At 54.1% G+C, this 19917-nt stretch overlaps 1 protein-coding gene across 1 annotated transcript in view; it reads left to right on the top strand.

Moving 5' to 3' along the window:
- RASGEF1C (RasGEF domain family member 1C) overlaps positions 1 to 16332 on the top strand; it is a 32989-nt gene extending 16657 nt beyond the window's left edge. The window contains exons 6-13 of the mRNA XM_035029329.1: positions 1034 to 1123; positions 2680 to 2782; positions 3273 to 3352; positions 3435 to 3530; positions 7751 to 7846; positions 9598 to 9721; positions 15019 to 15091; positions 15582 to 16332. Of these exons, the coding sequence (XP_034885220.1) occupies positions 1034 to 1123; positions 2680 to 2782; positions 3273 to 3352; positions 3435 to 3530; positions 7751 to 7846; positions 9598 to 9721; positions 15019 to 15091; positions 15582 to 15606 (687 nt within the window). The 3' untranslated portion in view covers positions 15607 to 16332. The remainder of the gene's footprint in view (positions 1 to 1033; positions 1124 to 2679; positions 2783 to 3272; positions 3353 to 3434; positions 3531 to 7750; positions 7847 to 9597; positions 9722 to 15018; positions 15092 to 15581) is intronic.
- The last annotated feature ends 3585 nt before the right edge of the window (positions 16333 to 19917 follow it).

A 19917-nucleotide genomic window follows, 5' to 3' on the forward strand; every position in this document is an offset into this window, starting at 1 on the left:
TTAAAAATCTATTTTGTCTAATATTAGTATAGCTATATGATGAATATCACATATTTTTCAATTTTTTCATGTATATCTTTGGGTTTGGGGTGTGTCTCTTGAAAATAGCAAGTAGCCGGAGTTTTAAAATTATAGCAGTTGTAATTACCAACTTACGTGGATTCTGTGCATCCTTTGCTTGTCTTCCCACACCTTCCCTGTCTTTTCTCCTCCTTACTTTACTTCTTTTGGATTAATAGATCCCTCATTCCATCTTCCCCTCTACTTACTGAAGGTCATACTGGCCATTTCAACATGGATATTTAAGTTAAGTTTAATCTTTTAAACTCTCATGCATTTTATGCAGTTGAATATTCTACCTCAATTGAAAAATTACATTTCCAAAGGATATTTTATGGCATATGAAAAGGTTCATATGGAAAAACATGACTGCTGTCTAGGTGCAGCTTATCTAACACGTATTTCTCCTTAGGGCACTTCACAGCCCTTGGGTGCTTAGGAGCTACAGCGCTGTGCTTGGAGCCAGTCTAAGCAGGGGACTCACCATCACACTGAGTAGATCACCAAAAAAGACAGGTGTTCACACAGTATGGGAGCTGAAACGGAAGGCACATTGTCACTTAGCTCAACCTCAGCTGGGAACATACCGGCGCTTTGGGTGACTCCCGATTTTTTGCCACTCTGCACAGATCCATGAATGACAGTGAAAGAGACATGAGTAGTGATTTGGGGTTACAAATGCATTTTGAGGAAGCAGACAGATTCACAAATATAGAATCTATAAATAATGACAATCAACTGTGTGTGGGGGTGTGTATATACATACGTACTTACGTATATATATCATATTAAATGATATCTTTGAATGTATAGAAAAAAGACTGGAAGGATACACATCAAATCATGGGTATTTGTGGACGGTTTTGAGGTCTCAGCATTTTTCAGATGATCTATAAGAATGATCGATGAACTGACTTCATGTTCCCAAAGTTATTGAAAGAAAGACTGAGTGTGGTCCTTGTGTCTTTCCTAGCCTTGTTTCAGTGACAAGACTAACAATCTGGAGGCTTACGTGAAATGGTTCAACAGACTGTGCTACCTCGTGGCGACTGAGATCTGCATGGTGGGTAGAAAGCTGGGGAGCGTGACCCGGCACAGCCAAAGGTGGCAGGGGTTGGGGAGAGCCAACCTGGGAGGGAACCAGAAGGGTATCTTGAGCCTGTCGGTATGCAAGCCCAGGATCAAGCTGGGCACCTCTCTGGGACAGCAGGTGTCACCCAGCTTGCCTGCAGTGACATTTCCCTCTGGGTAGAGCCTGGCACAGATCCACTGGACTCCGACATGGGCATCAGAGACTGCCTGCTGAAGGTGTGAGAGGCAGTTTGCTGCTTGGCCAGGTGGATCTGTCCCCTCCATCTGTGCCTGTCGGCCTCGGGTGCCCTGACCTGCAGCCACACTGTGCTTGGCTCTCTCTGGATTTAGAGTAGAAATGACCCAACCTTTAAGCATTGGGAGATTATACATGGAAAGCCCAGGTCTCCAACTTCTCCCGGAAAGCAGGAAGACTTGTCAACGCTGGGCCAGAGGCACGTGTCACCAAGGCATGGTCCCTCGGGGCCAGACCCTGTCTCCCCTCTTCTCTTCCTTGGAGTGCGGGGAGGCTCCTCACCCCTCCCACCATCAGGTGAAGCCCTGGGACCATTTGTGTCGGGGAAAGATTGGAGGCGGCACAGGTGCCAGGTGGAGCTCTCTGGGAGCAAATGCTGAGATAGAAATTGGGATAAGAGAGAAAGGGGCAAAGGCAGGGCCGTTCAGAAGGAGAAGCTGGTCTGTGATGCCTCAGCCTCGGGAGCGCTTCTGGCTGAGGGCCCACAGCGGGTGGAATGCTTGGCCTCTGTCCCCCTCCTTGCTCGGCCATCACTGTCACTGTGCAGGCTGCCCGGGAGGGACAGGAAGGACCTCAGGAGGGAGGCTTTCCCAAGGGGGTTTGGGCAGCATGTCTCACGCTTCTTGGTAAAGACCACTGCTGCGCAGAAGTAAGCAAGCAAGATCTGTATGGGAAGAGCGCAAGGCTTCCAGAGGCCCCACCTGTTTCCTGCATTTCCATCTCTGGCCTGGCAGCTCAGAGGGGGCTTTGCTTGGGCAAAGCTGGATTGAACCCTTCCGGGGGCTGGGCAGTGCCTCAGTCCAGGACGGCCCAGGGGATGACATGGTTTGTTTGGAGCCTCGGAGAAGTCACAGTCCCAAGCGCGTGGCCATAAGCTGGGGATGAGGTCATGCAGTCATTCAACAGAAAGCAAGGGAGGGGCTGCGCCAGTGACAGGGCCTGGGTCAGTGTGTGGCCCCAGCGTGGGGAGATCGAGCGTGGTGCACGGGGGGACAGGCGAGGGAGCCGTGGAGGGTGCTGGAGCCGGACCCGGAGGGCGCATTGGTGTCTTAAACACGGCAGGAGGCTCCTCCACCCCATGAAGTCCTGCCAGGCCCCACCTGAGCCCTCCAGGGCGGTGGGCTCTGCTGGGCCTGCCCAGGACGTGCTGAGACCCTGAGCCCTCAGGCTGCAGCCTGCCCCAGCATCAAGCGTCTCGGCCATGAACGGGGCTGAGAGCATGTTGATGAGGGACTGGCCCCATGATGGGGTGGGGACGTGTCACCACTGAGGCTCAGGTGCTCTGTCCCCAGCCGGCCAAGAAGAAGCAGAGGGCCCAGGTGGTGGAGTTCTTCATCGACGTGGCCCGTGAATGCTTCAACATTGGCAACTTCAACTCTCTGATGGCCATCATCTGTGAGTAGGCCGCCAGGCCCCAGGCGTCGCTGGGAGCACCCCCAGAGAGGCTGGATGGGCACCCACGGCGGGAGGGGTCCGAGCCAGGGTGCTCCTCAGAGCAGGGCGGGTGCTGCTGGGCCCGGAGGTCCTGGAGAGGTGCCCCCTTTGAGGCAAGCTTACCCTCCTCAGAGGGGCTTTGTGAGGACTTGGCCGTGTGTCCCTAGATCCAGGGAGCGCGGGGACCTAAAGCAGACCCTGGTCACCGTGTGGTGCCAGTGTGGTGGGGAGTGGGGCAGGGGCCTGCACACACAGCTGCCAGGCTCCCTGGGACACAGTGTCCACGAGCACCCACCCACCCATCCACCATCCAGCTGTCTGCAGCGGGCTCAGCCTCGGTCAGGGGCAGCCACCCCCAGGCCTCCTGCCCGAGGGGGTGAGCAGACTGTGCGGCCCGGAGATGCCCCCCCCACCCCCCACCCCCCGCCCAGCTCGACCCTTCCTCTTGCAGCCGGCATGAACATGAGCCCCGTCTCTAGGCTGAAGAAGACCTGGGCCAAAGTGAAGACGGCCAAGTTTTTCATCCTCGAGGTGAGCAAGGCTGCTGGGCTGCCGGCTGGCCCTGGCCGACCCTGGGACGCAGCTGCCCAAATGCCTCCCTGTCTCCTTCTAGCACCAGATGGACCCAACAGGGAATTTCTGCAACTACAGGACAGCCCTGCGGGGGGCAGCCCACCGCTCCCTGACCGCCCACAGCAGCCGTGAGAAGGTAGGTCAGAGGCTTGCCTGGCCTTCAGAGCTCCTCCCTACTCCATACCTTGGCCCCGGGTGGGCTGTAGCAGAGAGCCAGGATGCAGACTCCAAGGTCACCTGGTCCAGCCCCCTGCTCTTCTGCAGCATCTGCATAGACAGCCATGCTCCTTGCATGCCTCTAAAATGGGGAACTCACCACCTCACAGGACAGATCAGCCCATACTCACGCAGCTCCCACTGGTAGGAAATGCTTCCTTATCGGGCTGGGGTTGTCCTCTCTGGCTCTCTGGAGGGCCGTGCAGAGGAAGGCTGCTCCCTCTTTTTTTTTTTTAAGATTTTATTTATTTATTTATTTATTGAGAGAGTGCACGCAAGCAGGGGGCGGGACAGAGGGAGAGAGAATCCCAAGCCAACTCCTCGCTGAGCACGGAGCCCAATGTAGGGCTCGATTGCACCACCTTGAGACCATGCCCTGAGCCAAAATCCAGTCAGATGCTCAACTACCTGAGCCACCCAGCTCCCTACCACCCCCCCCAGGCTGTTCCTTTAGTGCCCCCCAGGCCCCCTCCTGCTTCCAAAGTCAACAGCCCAGGCTCCAGTCCCCTCCCCACTTGGATCTCTTTGGTCCCTGAACAGTTTGATTTGTCAGATCAAATTGTTTCAGATCAAATGGTCTCTAAGTGCACAGGGTCTTCCACCACCTTACTCCAAATGCAAGACCTTCACTGATGGGGCCTCAGATCACAGCCACGTTTTTGACGCTGAGTGAACCAAGCTTCTCCCTCACTAAAACTGCCTTTTCACAGGCTCTGTTCTTCTACATTTGCGGCGGGGCGGGGGGGGGGGATGGCGGTTAGGGGAGGGGGGTGCCTTCACTGACCCTGATCAATTGTATTGGTCTCCCAAATTCTCCTGGTGGCCTCCCACACCAGAAACTGCACCTCGGGATTGCAGCAAGCCTCTGACTTAGGACCTGTCACCAGCCTGGCAATTAGAGTGGTCATCTCCATGGGAAGAAACCACCGAGGCTTGCCATGCCCTGTCCGCCTGGTCTCTGGGCAGGGATATTGGTGGAATTAGTTCTCTGCCATGGTTTGCGCAGGTCCGTTTCCAGCCCGCGGGGTCGCAGAACAAGCTGCTTTTCTTGAAATTCAAAGTCACTCGAAATTGGACAGGACAGGCACCAGGGGTTAGTTCGGCTTGGGGAGCAGACCAAGACAGGCACACTTGTGCTCCCCGGGAGGCCTTCCAGCCCTGCACGCCCCGCCCGACAGGGGGACTGCACACAGAGCCTGGCCGCACTGCTGGCCACATGCTCTGCAGCTGGCCTTTCCTGGTCGGGCTGTGAGCCCCTCGGCAACTCTGGGCCTGAGGTGGGTTCCGCCGGGGAGCAGCATTCAGAGAGGCAAGACCTCAAAATCCAGGGCAGGCTTGCCTGTCCCCCCGGAAGCCAGGAAGCTGGAAAGCCAGAGTGGCAGGGACAGCAACCTGGCCTTTTGAGCACCTGCTACCCAAGGGCCACTTGACTCTGTCCCCGGCCCCGTTTAATTCTGACAACGACTCATGGAGTCTAGCAGGGCCATTTCCCGGATGAGAAGACAGAGTCTCAGAGAGGAATCTCACTGTCCCGTCACACAGCAAGTAGGCAGCAGGGCCAGGAATCAGACGTAGCCTCTCCGGCACACCACCGGGCTGCCTCCCGTTCCTGGGGTGCAGGTGCTGGGCAGCAATCACAGAGCTACTGACCTGTGGCCCAGGAGTGGGACTGCGGGGTGGAGTATACAGAGCTGACTGCAGCTTTGGGGCTGAGCTGTCAACTGCGACAACTGGCTTTTCCTCCATCCGTGCTGGCCAGGTGGCCGTGGGGCAGACTGGGCTGCCCTGTCCCTGCACGCTGAGCGCCCTTCCAGCTCGGGGGTGCGGGGATGCCGTGGTTTAGGTCTGGGGCTAGAGGTGAGTGATTTACGGAGCTGTGCATTCATTTCATTTCACTGCATTCTCCTCTAACTTCCAAAGAGATATGGGCCATCAGCTGGGCCCACAGGAGGTGCTTCATCAATGAGTGGGAGACTGGAGGATGGATGGTTGGGTGGATAGAAGGATAGAAAGATGGAAGGAAGGAAGGAAGGAAAAGAAGGATGCTCGCAGATGTTCTCGCAATTCCCGGCTGCCCCAGCTGAAATTTGGAGGCCAAGAGGCTCCAGTGGTCATGGCATTCTATGCTTTCTTCCCACCTGCCCCTCTCCTCCCATCTCTGTGATGGGGCCCACTCCACACTGGCTTCTTCGGATGACCCCCAGATGGAACTGCTAGCTCCAGAAAGCAAGGGCAGTGGGTTACAGTCCTGCCAGCCAGGATGCTAAAGCCCGATGGGATGGTAGCCTGGGCCCACATGGACAGGCAGAAATGGTGAGAAGTTCTCAGACATGGAAAACACTACCTCCCTGAGGACCAGCCCCAGTGCCCAGTGTCTAGGAAGCCTGCTCCGGGCCCCTGAGGAGCTGTCTCTGTCCACAGAGTCCCACTGCCCTTAATCCCCTCCCTGTCTTGGCCCATCTCCCCATTCCAACCCAGTGCAACCATCATGCACCGACCGTGGGCCTGGGGCTCAGCACCAGCGGTGGGGGGTGGGGGAGATGCACAGAGACCACCCACCCTCCTGGCACAGTGAGGAAGCCGGCAGGACAGGGGCTCTGGAGCCAAGCCACCTGGGTCCTAGTCCTGCCTCTGGTACTTATTGCTGTGTGAGCTTTTGTGAGTTGCTTAACCTCTCTGGGTCTCGGCTTCTTGTCATAAGGTGGGGTAATAGAGCCCTGCTTCACAGAACTTGCTGGGAATGAAACTCTGATCCCCGTGCATGGAATATTTGGCACAGTGAAGCCCTCAGGCCCACCACCCCTCAGTCCTGGACGAACCAGGCAACTGGTCTCCCCGCTTAATCTGTCTCAGGTCCCAGCCCCAGTGTTCACTCACGGGGTGACCTTGGGCCAGGCCCTGCTGCTCTGTGGGCCTCAGTCTCCCATCCGCCCTGCCCCGCCGAGCCATCCATACTGTACTGAGCTTCTGTACTGAGCAGTGTGGTCATGCCCAGGTCCTCACTTCAAAGGCCTTGTCAATTTGGGTGGCGGGCGGTGGCGGCGGGGGGGGAGTGGAGAGCCAGAAACATCAGGGCCTGGCACCTGGTCCCAAAGGTGATGGGCTGGAGGCTGCTCCTGGCTGGCTTGGCAGCAGGTGCGTAGCTCTGGAGCCCGAGGGCAGAGCAGGTGTATTAGTCCCTTGGGACCGACGTACAAAACACACCAACTGGGTGGCTTGGAACAATAGAAATGTATTATCTCCCGGTTCTGGAGGCCAGCTACCAAAGTCAAGGTTGTCAGGGCCATGCTCCCTCCAAAGGGTGCATCCTTCCTGGCCCCTTCCAGCTTCTGGTGGCCCCAGGTATTCCTTGGCCAGTGGCCAGTCCCTCCCGCCTCGGCCCCCATCTTTGCATGGCTCTCTTTGCTGCGTATGCCCAAATTGCCCTCTTTCCGCAAGGACCTCAGTCCCTAGAGTAGAGCTCATTACGCCCAGTGTGACCTCATCTTAACTCAGTCCCATCTGCAGAGACTATCTCCAAATAAGGTCCTGTTCACAGGCACTGGGGGTTAGGGTTCGAACATATCTTTTGGGGGGCCACAGTTCAACCCACAGCAGCCAGCTCCCCGAGGGTTGTCTGAGCTGTCAGCAGTGTCCCTTCTCTAGGGGTCAGCAGTTGGCTTTTGTGCAGAGCACAAAGGGAGAAGCAAGGCATCCAGCAGTGACACACAGAGACCCCTCAGGCACCGGAACAGGGATGCAACAGGATCGATCTCTAGCATCAGGCATAAAATGACAAAGCCCTAAGTACATATTTTAAAAAGTAGGCCACAGAACCGTGCAACAGATGATTCACATTCCGTATGTATTTAATGGCAGCCTCAGCACGCACCTGTATTCCTCCTGGAGCACTTGAACCAGGAAGGCCTAGGTCTGTGGATCCCTGGATTGTGGGGACAAACTGCCACGCCCTCTCCCAGCGGGCGGTGGAAGAAATGTTCAAGGGGCATTGGGACCTTGCGTCTTTGATCCAGCCCCAACACAGGGGGAATGGCACCGTATACAGTAGGCGCTCAGTCGGCACTGGAGTCTGATGGGGCCTGGAAGGAAACAGTCTGGCCGTTGCTGACTGAGGGCTGACCAGCGCCTTCTCCCTTCCAGATCGTCATTCCCTTCTTCAGCCTGCTCATCAAAGACATCTACTTCCTGAACGAGGGCTGCGCCAACCGCCTCCCCAACGGACACGTCAACTTTGAGGTCAGGTCCGAGGGCCTCGGACTCTCAAAGCCCCCAGGACAGGGGCGCTGGACTCATTAGTCCAGGGACTCGAGGCAGAGTGCTGCAGTTTACAAGACATCGGGGCGGAATTATCAGGGTCCCCCCACCCCACCCCTTCCACAGGAGGAGAATGAGGCTCATTGATCCCCCCACCGCCCACCCACCGGTGAGGCAGACTCATTTGCAGCCCTTGAAGAGCACCTAGGAGAAAGCCCCACAGACCCACAGTGACAACGGGCGAGGTGCTAGGATGGGGCACAGGGCATGGGCCAGGGGAGGCCTCCCAAAGGAGGGCCCCTGAGCCCCCGAAGAGGTGGGCAGAGGTAAAGAAAGATTTCTACTCCCTCTGAAGACACTCACTGCCATCAGCTCGAGTGTCCCCTCCTCCAGGAAGCCCCCTTTGACCACCCAGACAGAGGTTGGCCTGTGCTCAGTGGGCTGTGCCTTCCTCCCTCACCGCTCCTTAGAAACAAAGTCAGGCTGACCTCCCACATGGGACGACCTGGCACCCATGTCTTGGAGTGGCCCATGGGCTAGGCATGGTGGGGCCAAGGCCCAGGAGCCCTGAGAGCCCTGGGCAGTGAGAGCAAGCGGTCACTGAGTCAGACAAAGCATGCCGTGCAACGGTGGCATCCCCCAGTCTGCAGGAAGGACGAGGCTCTTCTCCCTGGGGAGGGCTGGTGCACCCTAGTGCCGGCTCCACCCAGCCTCCGACACCATGGGGCACTCAGTCTGGGCTGGCCCCTTGCTCTCTCTGGGCCTCAGTCGCTCCCTCTGTAAAGCGGGGCTTCAACCACAGCTGCCCTGCAGGTGTCCCCAGCCGGGGGGCCCCCACCCAACACCTGGGCCCTTTGGCCTGGAGCTGCGTGTGCTGTGGGGTCTCACACACAGACCCCCCAGCAGAGCTTCATGTGCCACAGGCAGGCCTGGTTACCCCTGAGCAGCCTGGCCGTTGCATGCCTGGGGCAGTCTGGGCTGGAGGTGACATGGAGGAGGCTGGGCTTGGGTGAGACTGCAGGGGCCCGGGGGCCGGGGATCGCACTGTCCAGGAGCCTACACGTACCAGGTGTGGAAAGCCCTGTACTGGGCCCTTCTTGAACTGGTCCTCAGAACCGAGGCCAAGGGATCAAGTGATGAAAGGCAAGACTGCAAGGTGCTCGTGTGGCCCCAGATTTGGGGCCCAGGCAGTGGGGGCTGGAGCCGGCCACCAGGACTGATCAAAGGATGCCACAGAGGATAGTTCCCACCCAGGCATGACTTGGTGCTGCTATTTATTTAAAATCCTTCAAGTTAGCACCATTTTTTTTTAATTTAAATAAATTTACTTAAAGTTTACTTAAATAAAATTCTACTTAAATGGATTTACTTTAATCTTCCTTAAATACATTTATGTACATTTATTTGCATCATTCTCTAAATAAACAAACTTGTAAGGATAATCACAAAAATTAATAGAAGGAAACTAGAGTAATATTTACGTCTAGCTGAATGCACTGTCTGCTGCTGATGAGCCCTAGATGCTCTCTCCGCAGATTCCTCAGAGGGAATGAAGAGATACAGCAAACACCCAGCATTCCCGATGGGGGATTCTGTCATTTACTGCCTGGTGCTTTGCCCTGCCCTCCCCAGAGGTGGGCCTCCCTAGGAGAGATGAGTGGGGCTGCCCCACTCTTACAGGTGACCTCCAGGCACTGGGGCGCTCCCATTTTGTGTCTCTATGACCCTGGCAGAAATTCCTGGAGCTGGCCAAGCAGGTTGGAGAGTTCATCACATGGAAACAAGTGGAGTGTCCCTTTGAGCAAGACCCCAGCATCACCCACTACCTGCACACCGCTCCCATCTTCAGCGAGGATGGTAAGGTGGTCCCATGGTCTCTGTCACCCCCAGATCTGGGACTCTTGGGTGGTCTCTTAGTCATATCTCCATTTGGGGCCCCTGCTCTGAGCAGGATGCACCATGCCCATGTTTTCTGGATCTGAGAGGGAGCAGAGAAGGCTGCGTCCCCCGGCTGGATGGTTGCCACCCCCAGAGTACAAGACAGGGCCCAAGGAGCTGCAGGTTGGGACCTCAAGGGTCCCCAGGGCCAGGCTTCCCCTTGGACACAGCATGGATGCTGTTGGGCATCATAAATCTAAACCATCTATCTGACCCATTCTCCCCCATTGGCAAAGTTGGCCTAATGATAAGGACTCCCCTCCCAGGGCTTACACAAGGAAGGTGGAGCCCTGGCTCACTGTGAAGCTTTCCACAGCTGAGTATGTGTGTGTGTACGCACACATATAATGATATGAGGCATCTTTTCTCCAGAGTACCGTTCATGTCTGTCCCCTCCAGTAAATCAGCATTCCCATCTGATCATTTATCAAATATGACAAATTTGCTTATGAATTTGCAAAGCAAGCTTACTCCAGGAGTCCCCTCCTTCAGGAAGAGAAAGTGCTGGAAGCAAGTGGTCATCTGGGCCCGAGTTGATCATCCCAGTGGAGGTGGTGTGGCCCCATGGTTAGCTGCTTCCTGGATCCAAGACCCTCAACCCACCCTGAGAGGCCCCTACTCAGCACAAAGGAGGCCTGGCTCCTCTTCACAGCAAGCATCTTATGACGGGATTCCCCACTCATGCTCAGGAGAACATTTTCTGCCAAAAACAAAAACTTAGGGGAAGGATTATTTTGATGATTTTACTTTTAAGTGTTAATACTTTCAAGTTTGCGATTTTTTTTCTTATGTTTTGGAGCGAGTAACTTTTTGGAGGGGTCTCGCCTGTAACTGGAAGCCCAGCAGCATGATGGATAAACCAGCCTGAGCTACTCCCACCCCAGCAAGCTGTGTGACCCTGGGCAGGTGCCTCACCCTCTCTAAGCCTCACCTGCTGCATCTATAAAGTGGGGTAATGAGAGAAGCTACTTCGGAAGCCACAGTGAGAATTACTTGAGTTGGCACAGGCAAAGCCCATAGGACAGCCCTCCATTGATACTAGTTTGTGTTAGTTTCCTACTGGGCCTGTAGCAAATCACCACAAACATGGTGACTCAAAACAACTCTAATTTATCCTCTTTCCCTTATGGAGGTTATGGTCCAAAATCAGTTGCACTGGGCTGAAATCAAGGTGTCAGCAGACCTGGTTATTTTGGGAGGCTCTGAGGGGAGGGTTTCCCGGCCTGTTATGACTTGTATTTATGGCCACCCATATTCCTTGGCTAGTCACCCTTCCTGCACCTTCAAATCACATCATTCCAACCTCTGCTTCCACCATCACATCATCTTCCCTCTCCTGTGGTCAAGTCTCCCTCTGTCTCCCTCTTAGAAGGACACTTGCAGTGGCATTTAGGGTCCTGCTGGATAATCCAGGAGAATCCCTCCATTTCCAGATCCTTAACTTAATCCCATCTGCAGAGGCCCTTTTGGCCATGGAAGGTAATTATTCACAGCTCCCAGGGATCAGGATCTGGATATCTCTGGGGACCATTATCCAGCCTACAACACTAGTTACTGAGATGATTGCTAATAACAATTAGCCAATAGAGGTTGGGCAATAAAATATGTCAAAACGCATATTAGGAGAGGGGTGGGGGGGCCTGGGGCAGGGAGAGGGGTGAGAGAAGGGCATTTCATTCCCTCCTTTAGCCAACAGTATCTCTAGAGAGCCTATTATGTGCAAAGTGGTGATTTGGCTATGAACATACAAATGAAACCCTGGCCTTTCTGACCAGCACCTTCCAGTGACCTTCCTTCCTCCTCTCCCTCCCCGTCCCCTGAAAAAAGTGGAGAAAGCAAGAGAAGGGACCTAAGCTGGGTGGAGCCCCAACTGGGTCAGTCACAGTCCCTGACAGAAATCCTGTCCTGCCCTCAGCTCCAGGTTCCCCCTGGCAGGACCCACCTAGCAATCAGGTCAACCTTGAGACTCCCTGAAGTAAATGATAATATAGAAAGTATCAGCAAAGAAACAGAAGATATAAGGAAGAACCAAATGGAAATTATAGAACTGAAAAATACAATAACTGAAATAAAAAACTGAGTGGATGGGCTCAAAAGCAGAATGGAGAGGACAAAGGAAAGAACTGATGAGCTAGAAGACAGAACAATAGAAATTATACGATCTGAACAACAGAGCCTCAGGGACCTGTGGGACTACAACAAAAGATCTAACATTCTTGTCATCAGAGTCTGGAAAGGAAGGGGACAAAACAGGCAGGGTTGAAAAAAATCATCCAAGAAGTAATGGCTGGAAAGTCCCCAGATTTGGAAAAGGTAAAAACCTAGAGATTCAAGAAGCTGAGTGAATCCCAAAGAGAATAAATCAAAAGAAACCCACACCAAGATACATCATAGTCAAATTTCTGAAAACCAAAGAAAAAGAAACAAATTTTAAAAGCCCTGAGAGAAAAACGACACTTTACCTACAGGGGCAAAATGATTTGGATAACATGAGATTTCTCATCAGAAACTACGATGGCCAGAGGCAGTGGCATAGTTTTCAAGTGCTTCAAGAAAATAACTGCCAACGCAGAATTCCATATCCAGTTAAAATATCCCTAGGGAATTTACTACAGATAAATCAAAATGGAATTCTAAACACTGTTCAGGTAGCTCACAGGAAGCTGGTTCTTTGAAAAGAACTGTAACATTACCATCCTCCAGCAAAGAACCTCTTGACAAAGAAAAAATAGAAGACAGAAATTGCTAATATCAAGACTGAAATGGAGAATATCACTACAGACTCTGCCAACGTTGAAGAGCTAGTTAGGAAATACTATGAACAACTCTACACACATTAATTTGACATGTTGGATGGAATGGACCAATTCCTTAAAAAACACAAACTACCACAAACTCAACACAAAGTAGATCAGTTGAATAGCCCTATGACCATTAAGGAAATGTCTGACTTCAGATGGTTACACTAGAGAATTCTATTAAACATTTGAGGAAGACTTAATACTGATCCTGCACAATCTTTTTCAAAAAATAGAAGAGGAGAGGACTTCCCAATTCATTTTATGAAGCCAGTATTGCCCTGATACCAAAACCAGACAAGGACAGTAAAGAAAAAGAGAGTGAAGACCAAGATCCCTTGTGAATATAGATGCAAAAATTTCTTAACAAAATTTAGCAAATAGAATTTGGCAATATTAAAAAATAATTACATACCATTACCAAATGAGTTTATTCCAGAGATACAAGGCTGTTCAATATTGAAAATCAATCAGTGTGATCTACCATATTAACAAGCTAAAGGAGAAAATCATTTGATTATATCAATTGATATAGGAAAAGCATTTGACAAATTTCAACATGCAGGCATGGGAAAAACTCTCAGAAAAATAAGAATAGAGGGGAATTTATCAACTTAATAAATTGCATCTACAAAAACTTTTCCACTAATATAATGTTTAATGGTGAAAGACTGAATGCTTTCTCACTAAGATCAATAACAAGGCAAGAATATCTACTCTCACCATTTTTATTCAAGATAGTAATGGAGATCTAGTCCATGCAATAAGGCAAGAAAAGAAAATACAGATCAGAAAGGAAGACTTAACAGTGTCCCTATTTGCAGAAAATGTAAAAAGTCTCAAAGAATCTGCAAAACTCCTAGAATTAAGTGATTAAGCCCAAGTTGAAAAATACAAGATAAAGATGCAAAAATCTATTATATTTCTATGTGCTAACAATGAATATGTGGACACTGAAATTAAAAATACAATCCCATCACTCAATATAGTCACTCAGAAACATGAAATACTTAGGTGTAAATCTAACAAAATATGTTCAAGGTTTGTATGCCAAAAACTGTTGATGACAGAAATCAAGGAAGATCTAAATAAATGGAGAGACAGGATGTTCATGAATGGGAAGGCTCACATAGCAAAGATACTAATTCTCCTCCCCAAATTTAAGTACAGGTTTAATGCAATTCCTATCAAAATCCCAACAGGATTTTTTTTTTTTTTTGCAGATAAAGGCACAATTGATCTAAAATGTATATGAAAAGACAAAGGAACTAGAAGAGCTGACCAATTTTGAAAAAGAAGAATAAAAGGAGAGGGATCACTCTACCCAATAGTGAAGCTGATATAATACAGCTATGGTCCTCAAGGCCATGTAGTATTTGTGAGATAGATACATGGATCAACGGGACAGAATAAAGAGCCCAAGAATAGACCCATGCAGATATGCCCAATGATTGACAACAGAGAAAAAGCAATACAGCAGAGGAAAGATAGAACTTGCCAAAACACTGATGGTGCATTTGAACATCCATAAGCCAAAAAGTGAGCCTCGACCTCAACCTTATACCTTCTACAAAAAAATTAACTCCAAATGAATCACAGACCCAAATGCAAATTGTAAAACTATACAACTTTCAGGAAGAATAAAAACAACAGCACATCTTCAGGATGTAGAACTAGTTAGAGTTTCTCATAAAACTAAATATGCAACTACCATCTGACTCAGCAATTGTGCTCTTGGGCATTTATTTGTCCCAGAGAAACAAATCCTCATGTTCGCATGAACACCCTCACTCCAACGTTTATAGCAGCTTGATTTGTTCTAGCCAGACACTGGAAACAAGGCAGATGCCCTCCAGTGGGTGAGTGGCTAAAGACACACTGTGGTATATCCATGCTGTGGAATACTCTACAGCAAGAAAAAGGAGTGAAGGATGGATACACACTCCAGCTTTGATGAACTCCGGAGAATTACTCCCAGTGAAGAGAACCCACCCCAAATGTTATGTACTGATCCAATTTATATCACATTCACAGAATGACAGAATCTGGACATGGAGAACCTATTAGTGGTGGCCAGGGGCTAAGAAGGGGGTGGGATGGAGGGAAGTGGGTGGTCCTTACGAGGGCAGCATGAGGGATCCTGGTCATAATGAGGATGTTCCGTGTCCCAATGGTGTCGATGTCATCATCCCGCTGGTGGTCCTGTGCTATAATTTTGCAAGTGGTTCCCATGGGGAGAAACTAGGGAAAGGGTACACTGACCTGTCTGTATTAATCGGTTCATATGACTGCATGGGAGTCTACAAATTCCCTTGCAGCTAGTTTAATTTAGGAACCAAAAGCAGGTCAGACTCCGGGTGTAGAGCAGGTTATTATCACCAACCATAACTGTGTAATTTCACCTCGCTTCCTGACTAGGTCTTTATTTGGCTTCTTATGAAAGTGAGAGCCCAGAGAACCAAACAGAAAAAGAGAGGTGGAAATCTCTAAGGTGAGTCTGGGAGCCAAGACAGGGATGGGGACGGCCTGGCGGGGGGAGAGATGTGGGTACTTGGGGCCAGGCCAGGCTCCAGGGGCTTTGTGGATACCCAGGTCCACGGGGAGGGGGCAGGTCAGGCCAGGCTCTTAGGGGTGGGGGGCAGAACTCAAGTGCTGGGGTGGGAGGGAGGCTGGGATTGCAAACCGTCCCCCAATATCCATGGCTGGAGGCTGCCCCTGTGGGCTGTCAAGATGTGTGTCCAGGTCCAGGACCGCCCCCCCACCCCCGGTCCATATTCTTATGCCAGAAAGTGAGGCAGCCCCTCCTGCTTGTTCAGCCTATAAATGCAGCCAAGTGGAGGTTCGTGGACCCACAGCAGCGGGCTCTGACAACTGAGCCAGGACAGTTGTACAGAGCCTCTCTGGGGCGGGAGTCGCCTGCCTAGCAGGTGACGCGCCGGAGGGAAGTCTAATCACCACCCCGAACATGTTTAAATCTGCAGATCTTCTATTTTGGGGAAGACGTGAGAAGCTCAAGGAGGAGGAGGAGAAGGAGGAGGAGGAGGAGGGGAGGAAGTCAGCAGAAGCCTTCCACAGCCCTGCCTTAGCTGGCCCAGCAGAAAATAAGAGGTGTTGCCACCTCACTGCTTTGCAAACCGTGACCCCACGGCCTGGCGCCAGCCCCAGCGACCACACGGCCCGGGAGACCTTTCTCCGCCTTCCATGGAACTTCAGCTCCGGGGAAGGGCCCAGGACCTCCTGACCTGCGGGTAGCACGTGGCTCAGGGGCTCTGCCTTCAGGACGGTGGGGGTCACGTTGCTGGCCGGTCGGTCCATCCTCAGCAAGGACGTGGCACCGCCCCCAGAGCGTTGGGTGACTGTGGTGTCACTGTCCCTGGGTGATGAGCAGCACCGAGGCTGACACCCCGTCTGTGCCCAGGTGGCCTGGGAACCCCCACATCTCCAGCAGGCACCACCAGCGGCCCCTGTCGTTCTGCTGACGGGCCCTACCCTGCCCCCCCGACCCCGGGATGGGCTGGTTTCTGCAGCCCAGTTCACCCCTTTCTGGATCCTGCTGGTACCAGGGGACGGCTCTCTGGTGACAGCTGTGACTGACACAGGTCACGGGACAAACCTGAGTCGCGAGAATGACAACATGTACAGTACACTGTAAACTTTAGGTTGGTATAAACACGTCCGTACGCCCTGCGTAGCCACGTCCACACGCCGCTCACTCGTGGGCCTGGGAGGCACCTCTGTTAGGACGCAGGGCAGTGTCCCAGCTCAGGCCTGGGGACGCTGTGGCCTCGGGTCCAGAGAGGGCCATGGTGGCCATTTCCACTCCGTAGCCCACATTGGGCTGACAGGGCCCGGCACATGGACACCCACAGCCCTGCATGTGGCCAGACACCTCTCTTCTTGGGGTGCGGTGGGGTTGAGGAGCCCCACGGCGGGTCCCCCTTGGACTCCCCCCACCCCCAGACCCTCCCACACGGAGTCAAGTTTCTATGCCAGGGAGGAGACGGACCATGGAGCTGCTGAACCCCCACCTGGCACGTGACCAGGTCCCCCAGCCAGGAAGGCAGGGAGTACAATGTGCACCCACTCTCCCGGTCAGGGCCTGCTGGGCAGAGTGGGGGGTGTGTGTTGGGGTGCACTGACCCACACTGGCCAGCGCCTGGGCCCCCCTCAGTGCCAGACGTGGCTGTCCTGGTGGCATGGACTTGGGTCCCCTCCAAGCGATAGGCAAAGACAGAGCAGCCAACACATCCTGGTGCCTCCTCAGACTCGGGGAATTCTGCTCGGCAAGGCCTCGGAAGGCATGAGAACATTCTTTGCCCAGACCAGCCCACCCCCTTTGCATCTGAGACCCCAGAGCGGGGGAGTAGGGACTGGGCTCCAGCCAGCCTCAGGCTCCCGCCCTGCCCGACGCCACACCCAGCTCCTGCTGGGGCCCCACCAGCTGCCTGGAAGCCCCTCCTCTTTGCATCCCTCGCTCCCTGGCATCCCTTGGGCAACATTAGACAGGACCCTCTGCAGACAGCAGCAGGCACTGTCCCCACCTCCTGGTCACCCTGAGTACGGCCTGTCCAAGGTGGGGAGTAAGGTCACAGGGGTCCGCGGCCTTGGAGACACATGACGGCCGGTCCGGGGCCGATGCCACTGGAGCTCAGGGAGGCCTGCTTAGAGTCCAGTGTCCACCAGAGGATGCTGTCTCCTACCCCAGCCCCAGGGAGACCGGACACTCCAGAGCAAGCTCCCCACTCACCCCCAAGGGCCCAGCTTTGCCGCTCACTGGGCTCCATGTCCATCTCCCGATTCCCAAGCAACTTGGTGCAGGAAACCCCAGGACCCGTGAGGAAACCCCAGAGTGCTAAGCTTTGGGAGGGGCCTGGGGGGCAGCAGGCCACGGTGACTCCCCTGCCCCCTGCAATCCCTCACCCAGGCCCAGGGTACCAGCTCATTCTCCAAAGCCAAGCCCCCAAATGCCCCCCCCCTGAGCCATGCCTCCCTATAGCCAAGGCCCACCTCAGTCCCTGCTCCCTCCCGCTCAGAGATGGCAGCAACCTCTCCCTAGGCTGTGGGGAACGTGAGGAAAGCATATTGGAGAGAGCAGAACAGCACCCTCAGTCGCAGCTCCAGTGGCAAATCAAGCCTGTCGGCGCCCACAGAGGGTGCTGCGGGCCCTACCGCCCCCAGGCTTGGGGCCCCAAGGCAAAAGAAACACTGTTCCTTGTTTCCTGCTTCTGTGACCTTGTACATGCTGTTCCCACTACCTGGCATGCTATTCCCCACCTTGTCAATCCAGTCACAAGTGCAGCCCACCCCCATCATCTCCATGCCCGCTCCCTCCCGCCCCTCAGTGGCTCAGTGCAGATTGAGGGTGGGGAGGATGGCAGAGGGAGGCTGGGACTCACCCCCCCGCTGGGCAGGTGAGAGGGAGGCAGCCAGTGATGAGCCCCACAGAAAAGGCAGGGCCCGAAGGGGCTCCGGCTGAGTGTGTTTGTGTCTCCAGTACACCCGGGGGGCCCTTGAACCTGCTCTCTGCTTCTCTGAGCAGTTGCTAGGTCGAGGCCCCAGTGCAGCCCAGAGGAGGGCCTTCTCTCGGACACCTGCCTGGCGGCCCCCCAGGTAAAGATCACAGTGTCCCTTGGCCAGGTGCAGCCTCAGAGCCCTGACAGGAATGGCGCCCTGCAGACGGCCACATCCAGCACGCATGGCCCTTCCCTGCAGAGGCCCCTTTGTCCTCCTGCTGACCTGACCTCAGTCCTTGCAGCTGGGTTCGAGGACCTGCGGGGGCTCTGAGGGATGCGGCCTACAGCTGTGGGGGACGGTCAGCAGCCTAGGTGGTGCCCAAGGCTGATGCCCGGGAGGCTCGGCCCAGGGCCAGGCGACATGGGCCCCTGACACACAGCCCAGCTCAGCCATGAGGCGGGCATCGGGGCCTTGGGGCTCCAGGGCAGCCAGCAACCCCACTGTGCCCAGGAGGCCAAGGAGAGGGCCTGGCTGTGGTCTCTTCTTGTGCTTTTTCTCCAAGCCCTCCGGAGAGGGAAAAGTGGGGCGGGGAGGGGGGACAAGAAGACATCCCAGACCAGGATTTGCTTCAGAGGCCGCTGGGACTGGCTGGGATTCCGAATCAATCCATTCTCCCGTGGCTGATGCATGGGTCTGCCGAAACCCCACGTGGCTGTATCATTGGAGACTCACCCCCACCATCCCCAGCCCCCCACAGTTCCTAAGGTGAGGGCGTCTCCATCACGACCCAAGATTTTTCCCAGGAACCTAGCCACATCCAGGCCTCTGCAGAAGCCTGGTTATCTCAGCTGGCAGCCCTCCAGGGTAGGACCCTGAGGACCCCAGGGGAGGTTCTCAAAGGTGTGGCCAAAACTGTCCCAGAAGATGAAATGATAGACAACACCCCCCTTCCCTAACAACTCAGGGACAGATGGCCACCGGCATGGCCCCTGGTGCCTCGGACCTCTTAGGCGGTCATCAGACCTCGGCCCACTGCATCCCCCAGTGCTGCAGAGCTCAGATGAGGCATCTGAGGAATGGGCACCCGCCAAGCAATGCCCCAGGCTCTAACCTTCACCCACCCATTGGGGCGCCAAGGGAGCAAGAAGCCGAGTAACTCAGCCCAGAACTGTAGTCAGGGAGTGCTTCGGCTAGAAGCTCCTTTGTACCCTGAAACTCTGTCACACGTGCCGAGCCCCAAGCCTGGAGCTTTACACGCAGCCTCACAAACCCCATGTCGCCGTCCCATTTGGCGAGTGACAAAACAAGAGACTCAGAAAGGCAAAGCCACTGGCCAAGGACACTGGGCTTAGGGGATGACGCCTGCGCCTACCAGAATCCACCAGCCCCCGGAGCTCTGCTCCTGAGGGTGTGGAGAAGCCAGGGGGACAAGGGGACTCCGGCTGGCCTCCTGGTCTTGCAGCAAACACAGACACGATGACACACAGCTTTCCTCCACTCCTGCCCCTGCTTTTTGCCGAAGGGCTGTGCCCCCTGGTGGCCCTGGTGTTTCAGGACTGCCCTGCGGGGTCTCAAACATACTCAAGACAAAACCTCCTGCTGCCTCCAGCTACCCTCCGCGGGCCCTGCCGGGGGAAGCCGTGCCTCGTCCCTGGTGGCAGAAGACAGCAAGCCTCACCCCCATCATGCCACCCCGTATCACCAACATGCATGCTCTGAGATTCCTGTCCTGCAGCCTTGCATCTTCACTGAAAACGGCCCCATTTCCACTCTCCAGGACTCCTCCCTGAGTCCTGGGGTCCTGGGCCAGGAGACAGATCCAATAGGGAGACCTGGAAACCCATGCAAACATACATCTGAGCA

The sequence above is a fragment of the Mirounga leonina genome, unplaced genomic scaffold (assembly GCF_011800145.1).
Source record: "Mirounga leonina isolate KUSES-001 unplaced genomic scaffold, KU_Mleo_1.0 Mir_239, whole genome shotgun sequence".
NCBI classification, from domain to species: domain Eukaryota; kingdom Metazoa; phylum Chordata; class Mammalia; order Carnivora; family Phocidae; genus Mirounga; species Mirounga leonina.